Genomic DNA, 21,367 nt, shown 5'->3' with positions numbered 1-21,367 from the left:
TTGTGAAAATTCAGTATTATCCCACTTCCTAGCATCCTTTTTTGGCCCAGAAGTCAACAGACAGAATTTGGGAAGGAAATTATGATATTTCTCTAGTTTTTGGTGAAATAGTTCTAGTATCTACCAAATTCTTACCAAATCTACCAAATTCTATCCATTCAAAAGAAAAAGGTTGACGTTGACATTCATGACATACATGGCACACATTAGCTCCCCAAAGAAACTAAAGGACTGTGGGACAACCTGCAGTCCTGTAAAATACGGCAAAACCCTCTTAGCAGAAAAACAACCCACATACTTTGACACTGAAGAAACCTATGCTGCTTTAAATTGTTCAGTTAAAATCTGGCTTCAGCCGTAAGCAACAACATTGTAAAATATTACTTTGGATTCACATGGATGCACACCAGAGGAGATGTGAACTTTCAGGCTTTTAAATACACTTTTATCCCAGAGCACCCCTGAAAGAATTTCTGCTCACGGAGTCAATGAGCGTGTACGGGTTCTCCGTCTCCGTATCCACCGAGGAGTACTGGGACAGCTCCAGGCGGATGGTGTAATTCAGCCCCTTCTCAAAACAGACGGGCCGTGGGAGAACAACATATCTGGATTAGGAACAGGAAACAATTCTTACTTCAAACGTCCAGCACCATAAAGCGTTTCAGGTGGCCCTATAAAGCAATCGAGATAACGGAAAGCAGCCAGGACTGCACAGAACAAATACGATGTGGAAGAGGCAGTTTGGAGGCTTGTGCAAGTCAGAACGGAAAAGCTTATCGGCAAGGTAAAGAATCGTACCAATGTTCTCTCACAGGCTGTGCAAACACCACCCCCCACGTTACTCAGTGAACAAAACCATTCAGAAAACAAGCATAAATTTAAAAGACTTAAGTCTACAGACACAATACTAAGTATGCTTTTTATAACTCACTGGAAATTAAATTTCATCATTTTCATAGAGGCCATGGCAAACTGAGAACGTGACATTACTCTGTTTCAATTTTTTAAGTGTTTTTACTCCTTTTGGCCCATCCAGTTATACTGACCTGGAGCCAGGTGACAGTGAGACAACCTGATTATCATCATCAGGAACTGTATTGCCACACCGGCTACCCGTGGGGATCTTGCCTGGGCGTGAGACGCTGATCACAGCTTTTTCCCACTGATCTGGCAACTGGGGGGAAAAAATGGCTGATCAGCATCAAGCAATGGCCATAAGCTCCCAGCAGCATCCAGAGGTCAGGCCAGGAAAAGCACGTGCATAGATGGGGTGGTCACCGCACTTTGGGGAGGATGGGGCTGCAGCTCCAGCATCAATGGGGCATCTACCGGCAGCAGGTTTGGGCTGATACAAGACAAGGCAAGTGCCCCTGGGCATCCTCCAGCACGACAGCTTCTCTCCCTCTCTCTCTCCCTCCCAAAAAAACCAGGACTAGGTGTAGGTGGTCAGCAGCCCCATCTGCGGCATGGCATCAGCCGGTTTGGCACCTTCCTCTTTCCCCATCTCTGGGCGTTAACACCTGAGTATTTCAATGCAGTCAATTGCCACCAAGCTCTAGGTAAGGAGCTGGGGGCATTTTTCTCTTTCTCTTCACCCTATTTATTATCCACAGTCAAAACCGACTGCTTGCAAACTCTTGGCTGCAGGCATTCAACACCCAAGACAGGCAATTTGTCTTCCAACATATCAGTGTTTCCATCCATTCCATACCATCTGGCTGGTGCCAAATTTATATTTTAATCTGTCTTGATGAGACTTGTCACTTTTTAATTTGCTTATTAAACAGGTGTTGAAACAATGCAATTATGAATGAGACTGTAAAGCAAATAATACTAGTAATAGTCAACATATTCTTGGCTTTTCACACATCTCAGGCATTTACCTGAGCATCCACCCTTGTCTTCAAGTCCTGATGACTCCTGGAAGTGCCAGGCTCCTGGCAGTCGTGCACTAGGACAGCCAACACCTGCCAGGAGGCAGCAATGCCCATACTCACAGACCTACCTGTGGCTCATAGCGGATCAGAATGTCGTACTCCATGGAGTAGGGAATGTTGTCGATGTAGAATTCCAGGTACGCCCCCTCAGGGACCCTTACAAATCCTATGCCGGTCCATGACGGTGTGCGGTCCGGTGTGTACTGGCGCTCTATTATGTTTACTCCCTACAAAAACAGGGAATAGTGATTTTAATACCAATACATTAAATTTGCAATCGCCGTGGGAGTGCATGAAGTGATGAGTTCTGCTGGTGGATGGCAGCATCCACTGTTTGCACCCTAGAGAACACGAATTCTCTTTTAAACCCATGTGCGTGAATACCATTGCTCTTCTGCTTAACAATATACAAAAAGCAAGAAAGATAAAATAAAATAACACTGCACAACTCTTCATCCATTTCTCTGTTATAGTGGGGGAATTAAATTTAAAAACTTGCTGTGAGTAACTACTCCACCAGCTACGACACCTTGTTCACCGTTAGGAATTTCACATCATACTTGTAGCAGCAGGGTTTACTGCAGTGGCACGTTAACTGCTCTATTAACCACCCAAGATGGGTACTAATTACTTCTTGACTACACCGGGTCACTCCAAACCAAACCATTGTCAGGATAACATTTGAAAAGTAGATCACAGCCAGCATGCGTGGTGTCATTAAATAACAGAGATTCTAATCATTGGTAGATACGTAATAGCCAAATCATTATGTGGTCACTCCTTTCAGTCTGAGGTGCCAGGTTTTTATCTGCTACTCTTCATATAAAGCAAAGAAGAAAAAGGCAACAGAAAATGGAAACGTGTGGTGTTCAAACTTCCCGTTTCAAATATATCTGCATCCATGAATAGTTCTCTCCATAGAAAAACATCCTGTGCATTCCTAAGGAAGCTGCTTCAGTAGAAAGGGATAAAATGTAAGGAAACGTCTATATATATGCGTATCACTTCAGGATGTCCCCTTGTGTATTCTCACACTCTTTGAAGGGAGCCTGGCCATAAATTATTATCCTTTGGCTTTTCACAAAGGATTGGAACTCCCCCAGGAAGGATCGCAGGCAGGATGTATGCAAGGGTGGGGAGTGCAACTGTGAGGAGCATGGGGGCTTGGCATTGCCTGAAAAGCTCTGCAACTCTGTGCCACGTCATTTTGTTTTGTGCTGGGCCCCTACCTGGAAATTCTGAGCTTTATTCTGCCATCAGATTAGTAAGAAAATTTTTCACTGTTGGCATTTAAACAAAATGGTTTGTTCTGAAGGCTTTAAAAGACAACCAGCAGCAAATAATACAATCATCCCCTCCTCCATCCCTGAGTGCCAAGAACCTTGGTGAAGGCTCAGGTACCACTTCTCCAGCTGGGCAGACACCAATGCACCAAAAACCCTGTGCCAGCTCACACACCCTCTGCTGTGGTTCAACTTCTGCTCTCCACAGTCTTCTCTCTCCGCTGTCACAGAATAGAATAGAAATAGAATAGAGTAGAAATAGAGTAGAAATAGAGTAGTTCAGTTGGAAGGAACCTAAAACAATCAAGTAGTCCAACTACCTGACCAACTCGGGGCTGAACAAAAGTTAAAGCATGTTGTTAAGGGCATTGTGTTCTGTTTTGGGCCCCTCACTATAAGAAAGACATTGAGGTGCTGGAGGGCGTCAAAATAAGAGCAATGAAGCTGGTGAAGGTTTAGAAGACAAGTCCTGTGAGAGCAGTGGAGAGAACTGGGGCTGTTTAGTCTGGAGAAAAGGAGGCTGAGGGGAGATCTTATTGCTCTCTACAACTACCTGAAAGGGGTAGTTGGTGGAAGTTGGTCCTTTTCCTAAATAACAAGTGATAGGATGAGAGGAAATAGCCTCAAGTTGTGTCAGGGGAAGTTTAGATCTTCACTGAAAGGGTTATCAAGCCCAGGAAAGTGGTTGAGACACCATCCCTGGAGGTATTTAAGAGACATGTAGATGTGGCACTTAGGAACATGGTTTAGTGGGACTACAGTTGGACTTGATGATCTGAAAGGTCTTTTCCAACCTAAATGATTCTATGACTGTTCAAATACCTCTTAAACGCTGACAGGCTTGGGGCACCGACCACCTCTCTAGGAAGCCTTTGTGAACCCGCCACCTCTCTAGGAAGCCTTTGTGAACCCACGTTGACCACGCCTAACAATTGTATTATTCTTTAAATGCCCTTCAATAGTACTCAGTGTAATCTTCCTAATTTTTCCAGGAACTGAGGTTAGACCAACAGGTCTGTAGTTCCCTGGGTCTTCCCTCATGCCCTGCTTGTAGATGGGAATAACATTGGGTAGCTTCCAGTCAGCAGGGACCTCCCCAGACCCCCATGACCTTTGGTAGATGATTGTGAGGGGTCCTGTTGTAACATTTGCTAGCTCCTTCGGTACTCTGGGATGAATCCTATCAGGCTCCATGGACTTGTGAACATCCAGCTGATGCAGCTGGTTCTTACAATTTCAGTGTCCACAAATGGAAAGTCACTGTCCCCACACTCATGGTCCTCTGATTCAGGGGACCGGGCAGCCCAAGGTCTATCAGTATTATTAAAGACTGAGGAAAAACCCACATTGAATGCCTCCGCTTTTTCTTCAATCCTACTAGTCAGATGACAATCTTCAACAAGTATCGTGTTGATAACATGTCCTCTTGCTATGTAAAATCTTTGCTTTAAAAAGCCCTTCTAGCAGCCCTTACCTAACAGCAAAAATTCTCTGCTTTGGCTGAAACTGGCAAATGGCAGCTTTTTGCCTGAAATAAATAAATTAGGACAAAGTGCCCCAATTGTAGGCAGACAAGGATCTGCTGCTTTAGAAAAACCATTATCTCACCTCCCTGACTCCTTGCTGGAGGCAAAAATAATTGATGTAATCACCTAGCTGCTGTTAATGAATTAAAAGCAAGGCTGTGCAGTGGTGAACAGAAAGAGCCAGAAACCCTGATGTACCACACCAGCAGCCTAAACAACCTAGAGGCAACCTCACCTACAAACACAGTTTTTTGTGCAATCAACCAAGGGGTTAGTCATTAATAAAAGAAATGTTACTGATGTACAGAAATTCTAAAAGCCACGGCAACGTGCTTAAATGCGGGCTTTGTTCTCTCCTGGTTTCAGTGGCACCAAAGAGAAGAGCCAGTGTCAGTGTCCCACCGCTCTTGAGATAAGAGGGGAAGGAGAATTGGGTGCAGTGGGTGCATACACAGTGGGGTACCGAAAGGGATGCCAACAGGAAACAAGCTGCACACTCAGGAACAAAGAAACAGGTTTATAATGGAAAATGGCAGTTCTCCCCCTCCCTAAATTACTACATTATTTATCAATACTAGATTGAACAGCTACAGGTTAACAGTTCTCAATTCAGTTCTGTGTTTTCCACATTTTAATTGTAAAACGCTTAGGGTATAAAACAGACCCTTCCAACACTCAAATGGGGAAACAACTTTCCCCCAGCTGTCCAGACACACCAGCCCACTAAAACTGCTACTCACAGGACCCAAGTTGGCTTCCTCCGCCTCGTAGATGTAATGATCGAGCGAAATGAAGTAATAGCCAGGCTCCACCTGGTTACACTGACGTCCAAACATGTGGGGCCGGCACTCACATTGGCCAGATTCACTCGAGCAGCTAAAATGGAAGAGCAATGAATTTACAACACATTTTGGCTACGACAAGGCACAGCTAGAACTGGTTCCATCTTTGACATTTTAAGTGGCACAGGAGGAGAAGTGCTTCTGGACACAGCCGCCTCTAGACACAAGATGTTCTTTGGCTTTGCAGCTGGACCATCTGCACTGCTAAAAGGGCAGCATGGTTCTGGGCACAGTCTTGGCTTAACCCAACTATCATCCTCCCAGACAACCCCTAGGCTCAGGCTGGGAGCGAGCAGAAGCCAGGGACCATTTCCAGTAGGCACTTTGTGTGCGGTTTCCTCTGTCTGGGCGGTGAGAGGATTTCATGCTACGGGTGCAGGCAGTTCCCTGGGGCCAGAGAGCCGTCCCGGGAGAGCTTCACTTGCTACCACAGACGTAGCCAAGAGGCATGTCTGTCCTCAAGCCGAGGGCAGTCCTCGGCTCCAAGCTGGGAGGCCGTGCAAGCAGCATATCTGTTTGTACGGGCTCAGGCAAAGCAAGGACACGCATGACCCTGCATGCCCCAGGACGTCAAGCTGCTCTGGTGTGCTGCAAAGCACGTCCCGAGAGGTCACCCACCAGCAGCTCTCAACAGGGGAAAAACATTCCTGCCTGCTTTAGGGTGGGACAGACACAGCCAAAGACATGGGAGAGACAGAACCATCGCTGGGGAGAGCAGGTCTGTCCAGGGTGCCATACAGCAGCTCCACTTCCTTCACAATGAGCCGTTTTCTTTTCTCAATATAGCTCTATCCCTAAGCAGCCCTTTGGTGGTGTTATTGTCCCCAGGGTCTCCACCCTGCTTACGAAGAATTCTTGGGCAGGTTGTATTTTTGCATGCGCCTGTTCACCCTTTTTCATAGGAAGGTTTTTTGGTCCACCAAAAGACACCATTTTTTTCAAATCTGAGTTGAAATTAGAAACATTTTCTAAAGTCAAACCCCTCTGATTTTCACACAAAATCCCCAGGCTTCTCAAGCCCACATTCTAAGAGTCATTTTTAACCAAAAGAATTTTTTGAAATTGCAAACATTCACTTAAACGTTCACTTTGAGATGCCAGAAGTGCCCTCACTGCCCCGGAAGGGGAGCTGGGAAGTTTCCCCTCAGGGGACGGCAATGACTGCACCACCCGGGTTACAGCGCAGAGGCAGGGATGAATTTTGGGAGAGGTGCAGCTGCCCCAGGTGCTGCATCCCACACCCTGAACGGGGGCCAGGAGGCAGCCATTCAGCAGCTGAGGAGAGGAGCCCTGGGGAGGCCGAAGCTCTCCCTTTCCGCTGACGTTAGAGAGCAAAGCCAGGAGCCAGAGCTGGGCTTCGCAGCTCTCCTGCAGCCGGGGGAAAGCACAGCTGCTCCCTGCCAGGGTTTTGCAATCGCTGGGCTCCAGGCATGGGAAACAGGCTGCAGCCAAGCCGAACCCCAAACTCCTGGAAGCGGCTGCGCTGGGGGAGTCGTTAGGAGCTGCGCGGCGTAACTGATCCGCAGGCAGGGAGAGAGAGCACGGAGGAGTAAATAATCACTAACGACCACACCGCTGTCTGCTGAGGGGTAATAATTCACTTGGGAGAGGAGGGAAGAGACAGCCCACGGGACATTCCCATGGCGATCCCTGCCACAGATGGGGTGTCCATGGACTGTAACAACCTACAGGAGTCACAGCGGGACCAGTCCCAAACTCCCCCAGTCTGGTCCCACAGGCTCCAGTGGGAAACAGTTTGTCCATCCCCTTGGGAAACTTCTGTGGCTTTAGAGAAAAGCAGGACGTTTCAAAGGGTTTGTGAAGGGAAGGGGGAGTGGGCGAGGGAAAGAGAGCAAAGGAACGTGCTGCTGTTGAAAAGCCTGGGGTCGGACACACACAGAAAACTTCTCTGGTGGGAAGAGCAGTCTGGCTACCCAGCACCCCTCTGACCAGACATTTAAGCCAGGAGTTTCCATGCTCTTTTTGATGGGTGCATCTTCAAAACCTATACTTCCCTGTGAAAAACCTCCCCCTACTCAATGGGCACTTCCACATCCCACCCCACGCAGCACCACTGGGACAACACAGCAGTACTGTGCAGCTAGCACACTTTCCCCAGCACTGACAGACAGACAGACAAAGAGCGAGTCTGGGAGCAAACGAAGAACCAATCTGATTGCTCATGTCACTGCCTGATTCCTGCTTTGATCCTGGGAGAGCAAAGCTTTGACAAGAACCATACCCCGGGTGACAGCCAAGGCAGAGCTCAACCCATGGCTGGCTCCTACCCTGGCTGACCAAAGGCAAAGCTACACTAAGAACAGTTTTACGTGTTCACCCGCCCAGGTGGCACAAACCGAGGATGTTCAGCACGGAAAAGACATGGATGTCTCTGTCATCTCCCGTTGCGATCAAGACCTACCACTTTCTGGAGCAAAAAGGCAGTCCCAAACATCCTCCTCCAGAGCACACTGAGCCCTGGATATTGCTGCAAATGAAGCCCAACTCACTGGGGTGAATACAGCAAGTTACAGAAGAGTAACCAGGCTGAGACTCACTTGTTGTTCAGCGCTCCTCCCTGGTCGCAGTCGCACGGCCGACATCCATCCATGTCATTGCTCAGGCCCCAGTGCTCAGGCTGCAGGAGGAAACATCACCAAGTGCTGTAACCCCGGTGCCGATTTAATCCCATCTATGCCAAAGGCACATTTTGAAATACTCAGCATAAGCTACCCCAGACTGCCCCCCAACCCATGAATCCTGCTCTCCTGGTTGTGGATCTACCCCCAAAACCACCAACACAAGCTCCCCACATGCTCTCCTCCACCCATCTCAAGGGCTTGAGAAAAATATGCATCTTCCTGCCTAGCTTTAAAAGCAAGATTCAGGAGACCCCAAGCACAGAAATCTCACTCTTACCATGCTATTTACACCAGTTTGGGCTCCCAACTCATGAAAGACTTGGAAGATCACAGCCCAGAAGAACACACCACAGCAGAGAGAAGCATGTGCGGTGGTGGGGCTTTGTGCAGGGCACTGCTCTTGCAGGGCTGCTACTCTGCAACGTGCTTGTTGGCCAGATAACACAGACTTGTTTAGCTTCTCCATGTAGTTGAGTTTGATAAGACAGCCTGTCAGCGTTTATACAAACACATCCAGCTATCTGACAGTGTGTTTCTGTAACACTGCAGTATGCATAAACACTATATGGAAATGTATGTGTACGAAATAATTCCTGCCTAAAATAATGGCCTGTATAGAAAGCAATTTTTTTGGTAACACTGCTTCTCTGACAACTTTGTCTTTTGCCCCAGTGAGGACTCCAGACAAACTGCCCCAGATGCCTCATTTTCACAGAGCAACTACTCCAGGTATCCTAATGTCTCACTCCTTACAGTTCTGGGAATTAATCTGGATCACTCTTGTCCGTCTTGATGTGCCTCCCAGCTCCCTGTAACCACAGCATGCCTCCCGACATCCTGAGGTGCCCGCTCCAGTCTGAACACCAGGTAGTGGGTCACAGGCAGTCAGAGACGGTGGCCAGCACCTTGCTCCCTGCTTTCTGCACACCAGCCTCCCTCGCACCAGCATCTCCTAATCTATTTTACATAAGCTACTTACCAGGCACTGATTGCACTGCTTTCCTGTCACCAGGCGCTTACAATAGCAGTTTCCTGTCTCCGAATCACAAGGATTCCCCCCAGGATGGGTACCCAGAGGATTACATGCACAAGCTGGATCGGGAAATACAAATAGGCAGGTCAAAACACAGGATTGGAGTTACAGTTTAGACAGTGTCCAATTTAGGTATTTACATTAAAGCTTCCCCTGAATTCCCCTGGACAGAGATTAATTACAAACTTTGCCCACCACCCACCCCAGTAAAACTTCCCTGGCTTACAGATTTATAATTAAAAATAAATAAGGATGATTCTGCTATTTCCACTGAATAAACTATAAGGATCAGCTGGGGAACTGAGTTTTAAGGGTGAGCAAACTCCAAGCTACGGCAAATCTACATGAACATTTTTCCTTTAGCAAAAAAGATGAAACAAAGGGAAAAAAGCACCCCAGAAACCAACTTGTCCCGGCTCTAACAGCTCCTCAAGGACCTTTTGATCACACATAGAGGAACATATGTCTTTACTCACACTGACAACCCTCTGGGTCATCGGCACTCAGGCCATAGAAACCTTCTTTGCAGAGGTCACAACGCTCCCCTTCGACAAATGATTTACAGCGGCATTGTCCGGCAATGAGGCCAGCGGAGAAATCGGTGTAGCGATCGCAGATGCCACCGTTCTGGGAGCCAGCTGGGTCACAGTTGCAAGCTAAGAGGGAAGCATCATGCATGTTTTATTAACTGCTACAAAAGAAAAGGCCAAGTATCACACCGAATTATTTAAACTGAGCTGCCGTGTAGAGTGAGTGTAGCGTTCCTGCAACTATTAGACATGACATCAGTTGAACACGGAACTATCTGATAAATTTCCAGATTCTTGAAGAGAAAACAAAACCCCACCAGGCTAACTCAAGACCTCTAAGACAACCACCTTCCCCCAACGATCTTTATTCTAGAGCACAAAAGAAGAGCAAGTAAATGCTAAATTCTCCAGGGAAAGCCCCAGGGGGCCACGGCCAGGATGACATGGCCATTCCCACCCCAAGGAGCAGGGCTGCACTTACGCTCACAGACGTCGGGGTCCCGCAGATCCCTCTCGGGGTGCTGGAAATAGAAGGGCTTGCACTGCTCGCAGTTGCGTCCCGCGGTGTTGTGCTGGCAGTCGTCACACACTCCCCCACTGGTGTTCCCTGTCGTCATGTACACGGCCATGTCAAAGTGGCACTGGCTGGAGTGGCCATTGCAGTTGCACTCTGTGACAGAGACAGAAAGCAAAGTAAGGCTCTGGTCCCAGGGGAAGACATGAATCTGCAGAAAAGACACACCAAAGTCAACCAAAGAACATGCAGGACTTTACGTATTGTCACACGTTCCCCAGTGACAGCGCGTAACGCTCACACCAGGCTCCACTCCTGCATCTTCACTCAAACTCACTTTTGCATGCGTTACTATTGCGGCCTTCAGCAGGTCGCCAGGGTAAGTCATGGTAAAAATCCAAACACTGTTCACAGTTTAACCCTTTGGTATTATGTCTGCACATGCAGTGCCCGTGGACCTGTCATTAAAAAAAAAAAAAAAAAAAAACATTTGGAATGGAGGAAGGGAATATGCCCACTAACAAGAGAAAATTAATACATGCTAGTATTTTATTTCTGTTTTCTAGATTATTCTGCTATTGCCCTTCTTATAACAAGCAACAAGCCTGAATGGCAAGGCCACTTTCATATAGGGTAAAGAAAGATCACCTGATTATTTGTAAGAGGTCATCAAAATTTCAAAATGAAATCCGGTCCCCTGGGACCTGAATAAAAAAAAAAAAAAAAAAAAAGGAATATAGTTATGCGGTTGGTTATAAAAGAGGAAAGGGAAAAAACCCCATGCTCTAATTAATGCAAAATATAGCTAGTACATAATGGATACACTTTTGGAGACTTTAATGCATGTAACTGCACTTATGAAGACATAAAGGGCCACAGAAACATCTTTTACCTGCTGAGTAAGAATGTCCTCATACTAATTTGTCCTTTCCTTACTGGGACTAATGCCTGAATAAACGCCTTCAGACATGAACAAGGAGAGCACAGTTCCACCTCAATAATCACAAAAGCCTCTTAGACCTAAAAGTTAGCTGTTTATTAGCTGTTAATTAGCTATTAATATGCATCTAGTCGTATCAGCACGTCACTAGCCCAGTGCCAGCCCTACCTTGGTTCACAAAGCAAAGATAACAGACAGTTTGGATGGGTTTTATCCACCAACCCCAGACTTTGCCTTCTACACGTACAGACCAACAGTGTGACAGCTGCTGCCATAGATGATGGGAACTACCAGCACCGGAGCCATTACTTTAAAAGCAAAGCAGCAAAGCCAGTCTTGCTGCTGCTCAGGTGGAGAGACTGACCAAAAACACAGGGCAATGGAGCGTACCCACTCACCTGCATCCTGCAGCCCCTGGGACAACCTCCACAACCTCCCCGTTCGGCTCCACATTTTCATCCAGTTAATAACTGACTCATTAACAGGGGTTTAACAGGGGTGCTATTACTGCTTGTCATGCAAAAATCGTGGGGAAAACCAGAACCCAGAAGGGATGTGGCATTTGCAGAGCAGCGTACCACACGGGCAGCAGCATTTTCCTTCTGAGCCTGCTGTGAATTAGGGCTACAGCCTCCACTAGTCAGCTGATAATGACTGAGACAAACACAGGTCATCTTCGATTCACAAAAGTGTTCCATCCTTTGATGCCTCTATTCACTCCAATTTAAGTCAACACACACCCCCTATCTCTGGCCCCATGTGGTTTCACTCCCTTTCTGCATTCCCGCCTTTTAATTTCATCAGCTTTTTAACATAATTAAAAGGAATGCTAAAACATTTTTCACCTAATCTAAGCTCTCTGTGCTTGATTAACACTAATAACGACAGACATGTTTGCTGAGGGAGAATAGTTTTTACGGTTTTCTTGTTTGAAAACTAAGAGTGAGGAGTAAGGGGGCAGTGTGTCACCTTTAAATTTGTGTTTAAATCACCTAAAAGCGGCACAGACAGGAACAGCTCTATGCAGAAAAGTGTGACTATTTACCATTCCTTCCACATCTTCGTTGAAGCCATCCACCGGCGCGCACTCGCTGGCGTGTCCGTAGCAGAAGCAGTTCCCACGAACAACCATGTCATAGATGGCATAGTAGTACTTCTCTCTGATCTCCATCCTAGAGTCCAAGAGATTATCTCCCAGCGTGTGCAGCTTGATGAATTTGACTCTTAGATTTGTGATCTTTAAAAGGTCTGCAGGGGACACCAAAAAAAAAAAAAAAAAAAAAAAAAAAAAAAAACCAAAAACCTTCCTATTTTAAACATTTGTAAGCTGGGGCTTTGCTTACGACGGTATGGTGAAGTGTGGTGGGTCATCTGCTCATAGGGGCAGAAATGCAGGAAATTGGACCAGGGGAAAAAAAAAAAAAAAAAAAAAAAAAAAAAGAAAAGAAACCCTAAGTCCCGTTTTGGAATTATTTACCAGATATTGTATTGAATGGGAGGAAGCCAGGAGTGACTTCCCAAGCACACTTCCTATGGGCAGATTAGATCAGATTTAATTTCAGCACTTACACACTACACATCACATCACCTCGTACTGCCAAATTAAAAAAAAATGCATTCTTTTACTACAGTTTGATCACAGTATAAGTTATAAACTCAATTAAAAATACTAATCTGTTTTATTGTAGACATACACAGGCACAAACACAAATATTAAAGGCATGCACAGCAGTACTACCCAAAAGACACTAGTTCTGTGGGGCTTTAAAATGTAACATGGGCAAAGAACTGATACTAAGGAACTGCTGACAAGCAGACCAGGAGCTTTAAGAGTTACAAGCCATTTGGCAAAAATTTTAGTTGGAAACAAGACAGGAATAATTCTTCTTTCTTATACGCCCAACTTTCCTAGCAAATATAATTAGTTACATTTTGCTGAAAGAAGAAACACCCCGTCACTGACCAAACACAAAGGAGAAGTTCTCGGGGGATAATCCACGGGAAGACAATATTGCAGTAATTACTTCAGTCTACATGTTCACTTTGATATTATGAATCCTGTGTAATTTCTTATAGCCTTGAAATTAGGCTTGAATAGGCTTGAAAAAGCTCTCCAAGCCCAAGCAAGCAGGGTTTCTCCTTTAAAATGTTGGTTTAAAAAAAGCATTCAACTGATACAGCAACTAGCAGACACTCTTCTACTTCAGACATTCTCTTCTGCTCCAGTTAGCTTTTCACTGAAGAACACGAACCAAAACAGAGAATGCCTATTAAATCGGAGGTCAAGTTTAAGGCCAAGTGCTGTAGTTCCCTACCCAAGCCAAATGCCCCAGGAGGTTTCTCTTCGAGCCACACTCAGCAACAGATCTCTCTACCTTTGCACTCCTGGATCATCGTCACCATACATGAACACTACAGTGATTTGTGTTTTATGACTACATCTGTGTGATCCAGCCAGCCAGTGCCATGAAGGCCAACTGTTCTGAAGTCATGACTCAGATGTTCTAAAAAATAAAACACGACCCCCTTGATTTTAGCTAGAAATGCAAAGTGATGTAAGTACCATTGCAGTTCTGTTTCTTTGCTTTCTGTATACTGTACAATTATGGGATCACGTTCCAAGGTTTCTCTCAGTGACTGCATGTATTTTGCGGAGAGAGAGTTTTTAATGAAAATAAACCCCTCACCAATTAAGAAAAGGACCGACTACAGTGATGCATGAAAGAGTAATCACTTGAGTTGACAACACTGATCGTTATTTCCCAGCACGTCACTATCTGAGTCAGGATAAGAAGCCTCACCGCAAATGTATCCATATGACTTCAAAACTGTTATCAGAGCTAATGAGTAGCTTTATTTGTGGCTTACTGTTTGTTTGGGTTTTTTTAAAGTAAATAAATACAGAAATCCTTTCAAACGAGCCTGGAAGGTGACTGCATACATACTTTGAATCCTTGGACTGTACGGATCTTCAATTCGAAAAGCAGGATCTAAAACACGATATATTACCTGGAGAAAAAAAATAGTACAATGAAAGACTCAGCTTTAAAATAAAAGAATCTAAGTTTACACAGAAAAAAGTCAATACAATAAACATATTGGAAAAAAAAACCAACTCTGACCTCTCCCTCTGTTGAAGGTTCAATGTCGGAGTATCGGGAATCACAAATGATATCATCTACTTTCTTCATGGGTCCAGTTGAAATCCCAGGAAATGAGCTCTCACAGTCATATGCAAAATACCTATAGACTTGCCACGTTTCTCCAAAATCAGATGATCTTTCTATCAACATTGCAGCAGGACGGAATGTCTAATGGTAAGAAAACCAAAAAAGATTTTATTTGATTAATTATTACTTGCATTTACATTGAGTGCTTTTACATGTGAGCAATCCTTGTCTGGATTTTAATCTCTCTCCCTGCACTATTTCCAATATTTGGAAATATTGGAAATATTTTTCTGCTGATATCCCACTTTCTGCTCAGAGGCAGATCTTTGAAATAACACAGATCAAACCACAGACTACCCATCTTTAAAAAGACGGCACTCAGTCGCCGAGTGCTTAAACACACTTATAACAAATAAGCAAACTTGTATGTTTTTTGGATTCCAAATCTTTTCTCAAAACTAAAGGTTAAAGCACAGCTTTAGAGACAAAAATACTTTTTCCACTGCTTGTGGAAAGCAGTACAGCCTTCTTCCTTGCTGTAGCTCCTTGCCTAACTTTCTGCAAAGGATCTAATGGTGCTTCCCCTCCAGCTGTGAAACCCAGAAGTTCTTGCTGAGGAGTTCTCTCTGATGCTCAGAAAAGCCCTGGGATTGCCCACCCCTCTTCATCTGACCACACTGCCTTTTGCAGTGTCTCTGCCGTCCAGTGCCAGCCATCCTCTGTGCCACATTAAGAAAACCTTCTTCTTTAAAGAGATTGAGAGGTTCAGCTTCATTCACTCTTGCTGCATTTGACCCCCCCAATCCCCAGCGACCCTCCTCCAGCTGGCCTGGCTCCGACTCCAGCAGGCTGTGTTCACTTCACACAAACCACTGCCCTTCTTACCTACACGTAATCAACTCTAGAACAACTAGCTAATGAGAATTTTAAAAGATTTTCAATCCCTCTGACCTAAAAATCTGATGTTTCAGTTTATGTGCTGCCTTAAAAAAAGCAGATTCTAATTTAACACCTGGCTTGTGCTACCAAGAAATGCCACCAGTCTCTTCATTAGTTTTGTGTACTGAAAGGAGGCCCTCCCAGAGCCAAGCACAAAGGCATTTCAGTCACAGCTGGAAAGAAATTTTCTTTCTGCTTCCTGGCTGAAAACATCAAGCTGGTATCTCACCCAACAAAAAAGGTAGCAACCCAGAGGTAAGGCAGCTCAAGTGTCTTCCATACAAACAAAGTCAACAAACCATCATAAAAACTATCCTTCCCCACAGTCTTCCTCCTGACAGCAGACCAAGCCCAGTGGCACCGGGGCACGATGGCCACAGCACCCACATCAGCTCCGGGGTCCCTCGCTGCCAGGGTCCGGCAGAAAGGACCACTTTCCACCTCAGCCACCACCTTGAGGCAGGGGTAGGAACCCAAGGAAACACCACAGGAAAGAGGAACCAGCTCTCCTTGAAAGCTGGTGGGTAAAAATTAAGAGATTAATTTGTCTACATGCGAAAAGCAGGGATTTAGCCCTGCAGGAACTGCAGCCCCTGAAACCACAGCTGAAGGTTGCCTGAGCTCAGCGCTTCCCTGAGATTTAGGATGTACAGGACATAATCTGCCATTCCAAGACATCTGTTTGTAAAGAAACAAAGACACTTTGTGTACAGATGTTCCTTCTTCCTGAAGACCTTTCCATTTGCCAAAAGAAAACCGATACCATGGCCAATTTTTTTTTTTTTTTTAAAAAGAAAAGTCCTTGCTACTATATGATTTAATTAATGATCTTCTAGAACACAGCCACCAGAGAGAGACACCAACACAAACCCTGGCTTCAGTATGACTCCTTGCCCAGCCTCCCTGGAGCTCAAACAAAACTCAAGCCACAAGTCACAACTCAGCCTTCCTTCAGCAGGAGTTAGTGGTTGGCATCTCTAAAAAATCATGCAAAACAGCTCAGACAAAGCCCAAATCCCAAATATAAAAAAAAAATATGAGACCCCTCATTTCCTCATGTTTTAGGGTTTGGAGTAAGGCTGTTGCTTCCTTACCTTAAAGGTCATAATGAGATGAGTGAAATGAAACTCGGCCTCCAGGTTCAGCTGGATAGTCACGTTTTCCAGACCTGCAAGGGCAGAGAAAAGAAGCCGTGCAGCAAACAAGGACACTCTCCAGCCTCTAAAACTAAATTTTGCCAAAGGGGAGACACCAAGGACCTGCTGGAGAGTGTATTCCACAGGGGAGTCCTGTGCATCACCTGCACCAAACACCTTACACCCAAAGTGTGAGCCTGCACTGCTGTTACTTCAGACTGTGCAACACGGCCCACGTCGCTAGAAACTGGGTAAGGATGGGGACTGCTGGGGGCTGGATCCTGCCACCAAATCACCCAGTGGCTGAGACAATGGGGATGCTGAGCCCGGAGCTGTGTGGTGACCGCAGGCTGTCCTCACACACTGCAGCCCCTCTGGCAGCAGCAGAGGCACAAGCTCCTGCAGCCCTAACACCCCAAATCTCACTGGTGGCTGGTGGGGGCTGTTTCCCACCTTTCTTCACTCCCTCTGGGCTCTCCTGTCCATCTGGTTTTGAAATACCCCAAAAGGAACCATCACAGCCCTGCTTTGCAGTCATGAGGGCTAGGAAACGGGTGAGGAGCAAAAGGTTTTCCACACTCTGCTGTATGACCGCCTACAGTCAAGGACTCTACACGGAAAGGAAGAAAAACAATTGCAAACTGTCTTTGTGAAAAGACCTCTCAAAACAGCTGGATACGAATTATACTGTAGTTAGAAATTTAAAAATAATTAAAAAAAAAATCAAAATTTACAGAGAGGAGAAAGGGTAAGAAATGAAAATAATAAAACAATAAAGCGCTTAAATTTTCAACCAGCTGTAACATTGGCAATGGCCCCTTCTGCTGTATGCCTGAATAGAAGAAAACATGAATTGGACAGAAAGAATCATTTGTTTTTTATTGTTGAAGGACATTTTCATGACCTTATGAGCTAAGAACTTTTCTGTGTGAATACTGCCAAGCCTGTTGCAAAAAACATGAATTATTTGGAACACTAGAACAGAGCTGCTGGAGACAAGCAGCTTGCTAGGCTGAGCTAAATGGTTAAAAAGGATTTAGTGAAAACTCTTCTTTACTGGGCAGCAAAAATGTTACAAATATTACCATTTTATTTTCATATATAGTAAGAGAGCTACTGCCAATGCAATTGCACAAATCCCATCCTGTCCAGCTGGCTTTAAGGCTTCAGGGTAGGACTGCTGTTTGAGAAACCTCAGTGCCTTGTTTTATGTATGAAGGCACGCCAAAAGCATAACCATAAAAGTTAAAAAAAAAAGGGACAGAGGAAGGACTTAAAAAAAAGCCACCAAACTAACATGCATTTTTATTTTTTTTTTTAACTAGCTGGCTTCTGGTGTTCATTTTACTGTTTGGCATATGGATATGGGAATTCAGGGAGCCCAGGAGGGAAAAGGCAGTTTTCTGGGTTGGATATCCCTGGCTCTGCTCTCCCGGGGCAGGACAAGGAGAGGGGAGGTGTGTGGGCAGGACGGCAGCCCCTGGCTCGGCACCCAAATCTCCTCCTTCCTCACCCTCCCTCCAGCCCAGCGGCGCGGGGAAGCCCTGTGGTGCTTCCTTGGCAGCGCCATCCCGGGATATTTACTCCTGGAAGGCTGCTCCGCTCCTGCTGCCCAAACACCAGGGAGATCTGGAGCCTGTGTGGGAAACTTCTCTTTAGGACAGGATTCTTGCAAAGCGGTGGGACAGCTCTTTCCAAAACTCCTGGAGGGCTGAGGCGGCTTCCTTATGGATTAAGAACCGCTCCAGGGCACACAAAAGCAGCCAGTTTCACTCAGCCCTCCTCCAACAGCATGATCCTTCACACAGCAGTAATCTCCAGGCCAGAGATAACAGCAAACCCGCAGGTACCCTTAAACAAAAGGAGGGAAAGCAGCTCCCAGCCCTGGAAATGGCTCCCGGACAAAACCCCCTACCATTTTCCGACTGCCACCAGAGCTTCAGGCGATTCGGAGCGAACGTGGTGACCACATTTTCAATGCGATGACTGTCAGGATTGAGAGTCTCATGGAAGGGATTCTCGGAGTCACATATGAAACATTTTTTGTCCTCCTGAAACAACAAAATAATCAGCATTACTGATTTTATCCGTGGGGCAATAGTTGTTTCCTGCAGATAAGAGCATTTTCCATCCACATCACATTCCACTCATTTTGCCTGCAGGAGTCATCAAAGGTATTTTTTTGTTGAAATGATAAGCGTATTTACCTTTATGAATTAATGCAAATTGCTAAATGGAAAATATGCCAGGAATTCCATGAACTTTGTTTTTAGGAGAAGTATGTTTTCAATCGAAATTGCAGTTTCAGGAAATTTCTTCCAACCCACGTATTCCCCAGCAGAAGTCAGAACCAAAGGTGGCATCTACAAAAAAATCACTGAATTGCTTCTGTACCAATGCACATGTGCAGGGCTGCATCTCCAACAACTTGTGTGAAATAACCTTGGCTGTTGGGAGCTGCCTTGGCAATCTAAGTTCTCTGCCTTAGGGACACCTCCGGTGTGGCTCAGCACACATCAAGGGGCCATCAGTGATTTAGTGACCGAGCCCTCTCAGCACAGGGTTAACTTTACTCTTGCATCTTCACCCGGGATTGCAAGCCCAAGGTGAAATAAACCCACATACACTCAGTTTGCACACACTACAAGGTGTGCCCATAAAAAGCCTGTTGGGTGCAAGTCCGGCATGTGCTGCTTGGGAAAGCCATACGCTTCTTCACCAGGAGGACAAAACCTCATCCTTTTACTACAAAAAAAAGCTATTTTTGCATTGTCCTGGTGCCTGAAACCACTGCCTTCCAATTTTGCAAGGTAGGATGCAAACCAAACCAAAAGGGAGGGTTCCTGATCAAACCAACTTGCAATTTGGCAGGCTGGAGGAGGCAGAGGAGGGAGAGGAGCTCATCGCACCGCAGCGAGGGAGCCCCTGCACACCAGAAACTCATCACTGTCAAATGCTACACGGGCATCACTCCTCCACTGGGTTTATGGAGACAAATGCAGTGCTTTATCAGCCAAGAACGTGAGAGCTGGCAGGTCTGTCCCACACAGGCTTTCCATTTCACCGATTTTGGCTTCCGGAGCTCCTCCCAAGCCAGGCACTCAACCCCCACAAGATGCCAGAGACTCCTTTAGCAGAGAGCATGGCAAGAGCAGGGGTCCCAGGGAAGATGTCCCCTCCTGTCCACTCCAGGCTTCTTTCCCCCAACACCAGAGCCCTCACCTCATGCCACGACTTGCTCCTTCTCCCACCAAAATTGAATCCCAGAAGGCCCAATCCTTCAAAGCACTCGGCGCAGCCAAGCCCCGTGTTATTTAGAGGATACTCAGCACCTTCCCACAATTTCCTCAGTACACCTCAAGGCTCAGAAGTAACCAGAGACATCCCAAATGCTGAACTGAAGCTGTGAGATCAGGAATTTGTGAGACCAGAGCGCACACGTGTGCTTCTGAAGTGATGCCTTTTACTATTGGCACTTCAGCATTTTTTGAGACAAGAAAACTTAACCAAATGCCTTTGCTATTTTGTTCTCTCAGAGATGCTAATGTCGTTACAGACAATCCTGACATACTCCAAAAAATGCTCCAGCAAAGCTAAACCCCATGTTAAATCAAGTATTAACTCTAGTAGGCAGAGCAGTACAGTAAAACTAAAGGCAGAGGGGAAAGATTTGGTAACTTCAGGGCACAAGCGGGCCCAGTCCTAGAGTCCCTCAGGCAGGACTCCTCCTGCTTCCCGTGGTTTTCCTCCCAAGTGCCAGAATCCGGCCCTATTGTCTCTGCAGTCAATTCGGCCGGAGATTGTCCCCGTAGTTTCAGTGCAACAGAGTTCCACTTTAACTGATATTTCATTCTTCTCCACCATCCCTCCTGCCTCAGAGATCTGAAGTCTGGTGAGCTGCTTCTGGCTTAAATAGTAACGAGCTTTGTGTTTTCTACCAGATGTGCAGAGACAACCTTCTTTGCATCCTTTCACTCGGAGACCATACAAATGTAATTACATTAGGGGACCGGTGGCCAGAACACTACCCGGGTCCTACAGACCGCTCTCGGTCAGGAAGCTGTCTAGACGGCTCCGACTAAGCCTGAAAATAAAGTATTAATTGAACTTACTGCGGCACATTCCTCCTCATCAGCCTCGACAAGGAAAGGGGGGTCGCAGGCCGAAAGCCGCCAGGGGTTCCCTGGACCCGGGGGGCGTGGGGTCCCGCTGGAACCCACATCCCGCAGCGAGGCTTCTCCCGCCGCACCAGCCCCAGCCCCGGCGATGCCCGGGCCGCTCCGGGGGGTGATGCCCAGCTCCCGTCGGTGATTCCCGGCGCGGTGCCCCGGGGCGCTGCCCCCCCGCACCCCTTCCCCGCCGTCGAGGCGCTCACCTGGAGGTGGCTGACGATGCAGTAGGGCTCGGGCTGGCGGAGGCCGCAGGTGGAGGAGGCGGAGAGGCGGGCGGCGCGGCCGATGAGCAGGTCGCCGGTGGCGGGGTAGCAGCTCCCCTCGGCGCAGCCGTAGCTGTACTCGGGTTCCTGCGCCGCCGCGGACCACAGCGCTGCGCGGCCGCGGAGGGAGAGAGGAATGAGAGAGAGAGAGAGATGAGAGGGGAGCTGGGGTCAGGCTGGGCGCCCCTCGCAGCCCCTCGCCCAGCCCAAGGTGCCCCGACGGCGGCCGGAGCGGGGCGGGAGTTACCGAGGCAGCAGCAGAGGTACAGCGGGAGGCGGCCCATGGCGGGCACCGGCGTATCGGAACGGGATGGGACGGGACGGGACGGGACCTCCACGCCGCCGCCGAAAGCTGTTGCTCCGGCTGCTCCACGCAGGCGCCGCAGCTCCCCCACCGCTCCCGGGGAGCGGCTCCGCGCCGCCGGGCGCCCCCCGGCCCT

General features: G+C 46.9%; 1 protein-coding gene across 1 annotated transcript in view; it reads right to left on the bottom strand.

Moving 5' to 3' along the window:
* The window catches only part of LAMB1 (laminin subunit beta 1), a 45,732-nt gene extending 24,484 nt beyond the window's left edge, over nt 1-21,248 (bottom strand). The window contains exons 1-16 of the mRNA XM_014964079.1: nt 21,175-21,248; nt 20,868-21,037; nt 18,408-18,543; nt 16,451-16,524; nt 14,370-14,558; nt 14,193-14,256; nt 12,293-12,495; nt 10,645-10,765; nt 10,275-10,463; nt 9,740-9,919; nt 9,210-9,322; nt 8,147-8,226; nt 5,487-5,622; nt 2,006-2,164; nt 1,047-1,174; nt 482-605 (exon numbers count right to left, since the gene is read on the bottom strand). Coding sequence (XP_014819565.1) covers nt 482-605; nt 1,047-1,174; nt 2,006-2,164; nt 5,487-5,622; nt 8,147-8,226; nt 9,210-9,322; nt 9,740-9,919; nt 10,275-10,463; nt 10,645-10,765; nt 12,293-12,495; nt 14,193-14,256; nt 14,370-14,558; nt 16,451-16,524; nt 18,408-18,543; nt 20,868-21,037; nt 21,175-21,211 — 2,103 coding nt within the window. The 5' untranslated portion in view covers nt 21,212-21,248. The remainder of the gene's footprint in view (nt 1-481; nt 606-1,046; nt 1,175-2,005; nt 2,165-5,486; nt 5,623-8,146; nt 8,227-9,209; nt 9,323-9,739; nt 9,920-10,274; nt 10,464-10,644; nt 10,766-12,292; nt 12,496-14,192; nt 14,257-14,369; nt 14,559-16,450; nt 16,525-18,407; nt 18,544-20,867; nt 21,038-21,174) is intronic.
* Nucleotides 21,249-21,367: the final 119 nt, after the last annotated feature.

Source organism: Calidris pugnax, unplaced genomic scaffold (genome assembly GCF_001431845.1).
Source record: "Calidris pugnax isolate Ruff unplaced genomic scaffold, ASM143184v1 scaffold44, whole genome shotgun sequence".
Taxonomy (NCBI): Eukaryota; Metazoa; Chordata; class Aves; order Charadriiformes; family Scolopacidae; genus Calidris; species Calidris pugnax.
The sequence above is the reverse complement of the archived record's forward strand: the minus strand, read 5'-3'. Positions and strand labels throughout refer to the sequence as shown.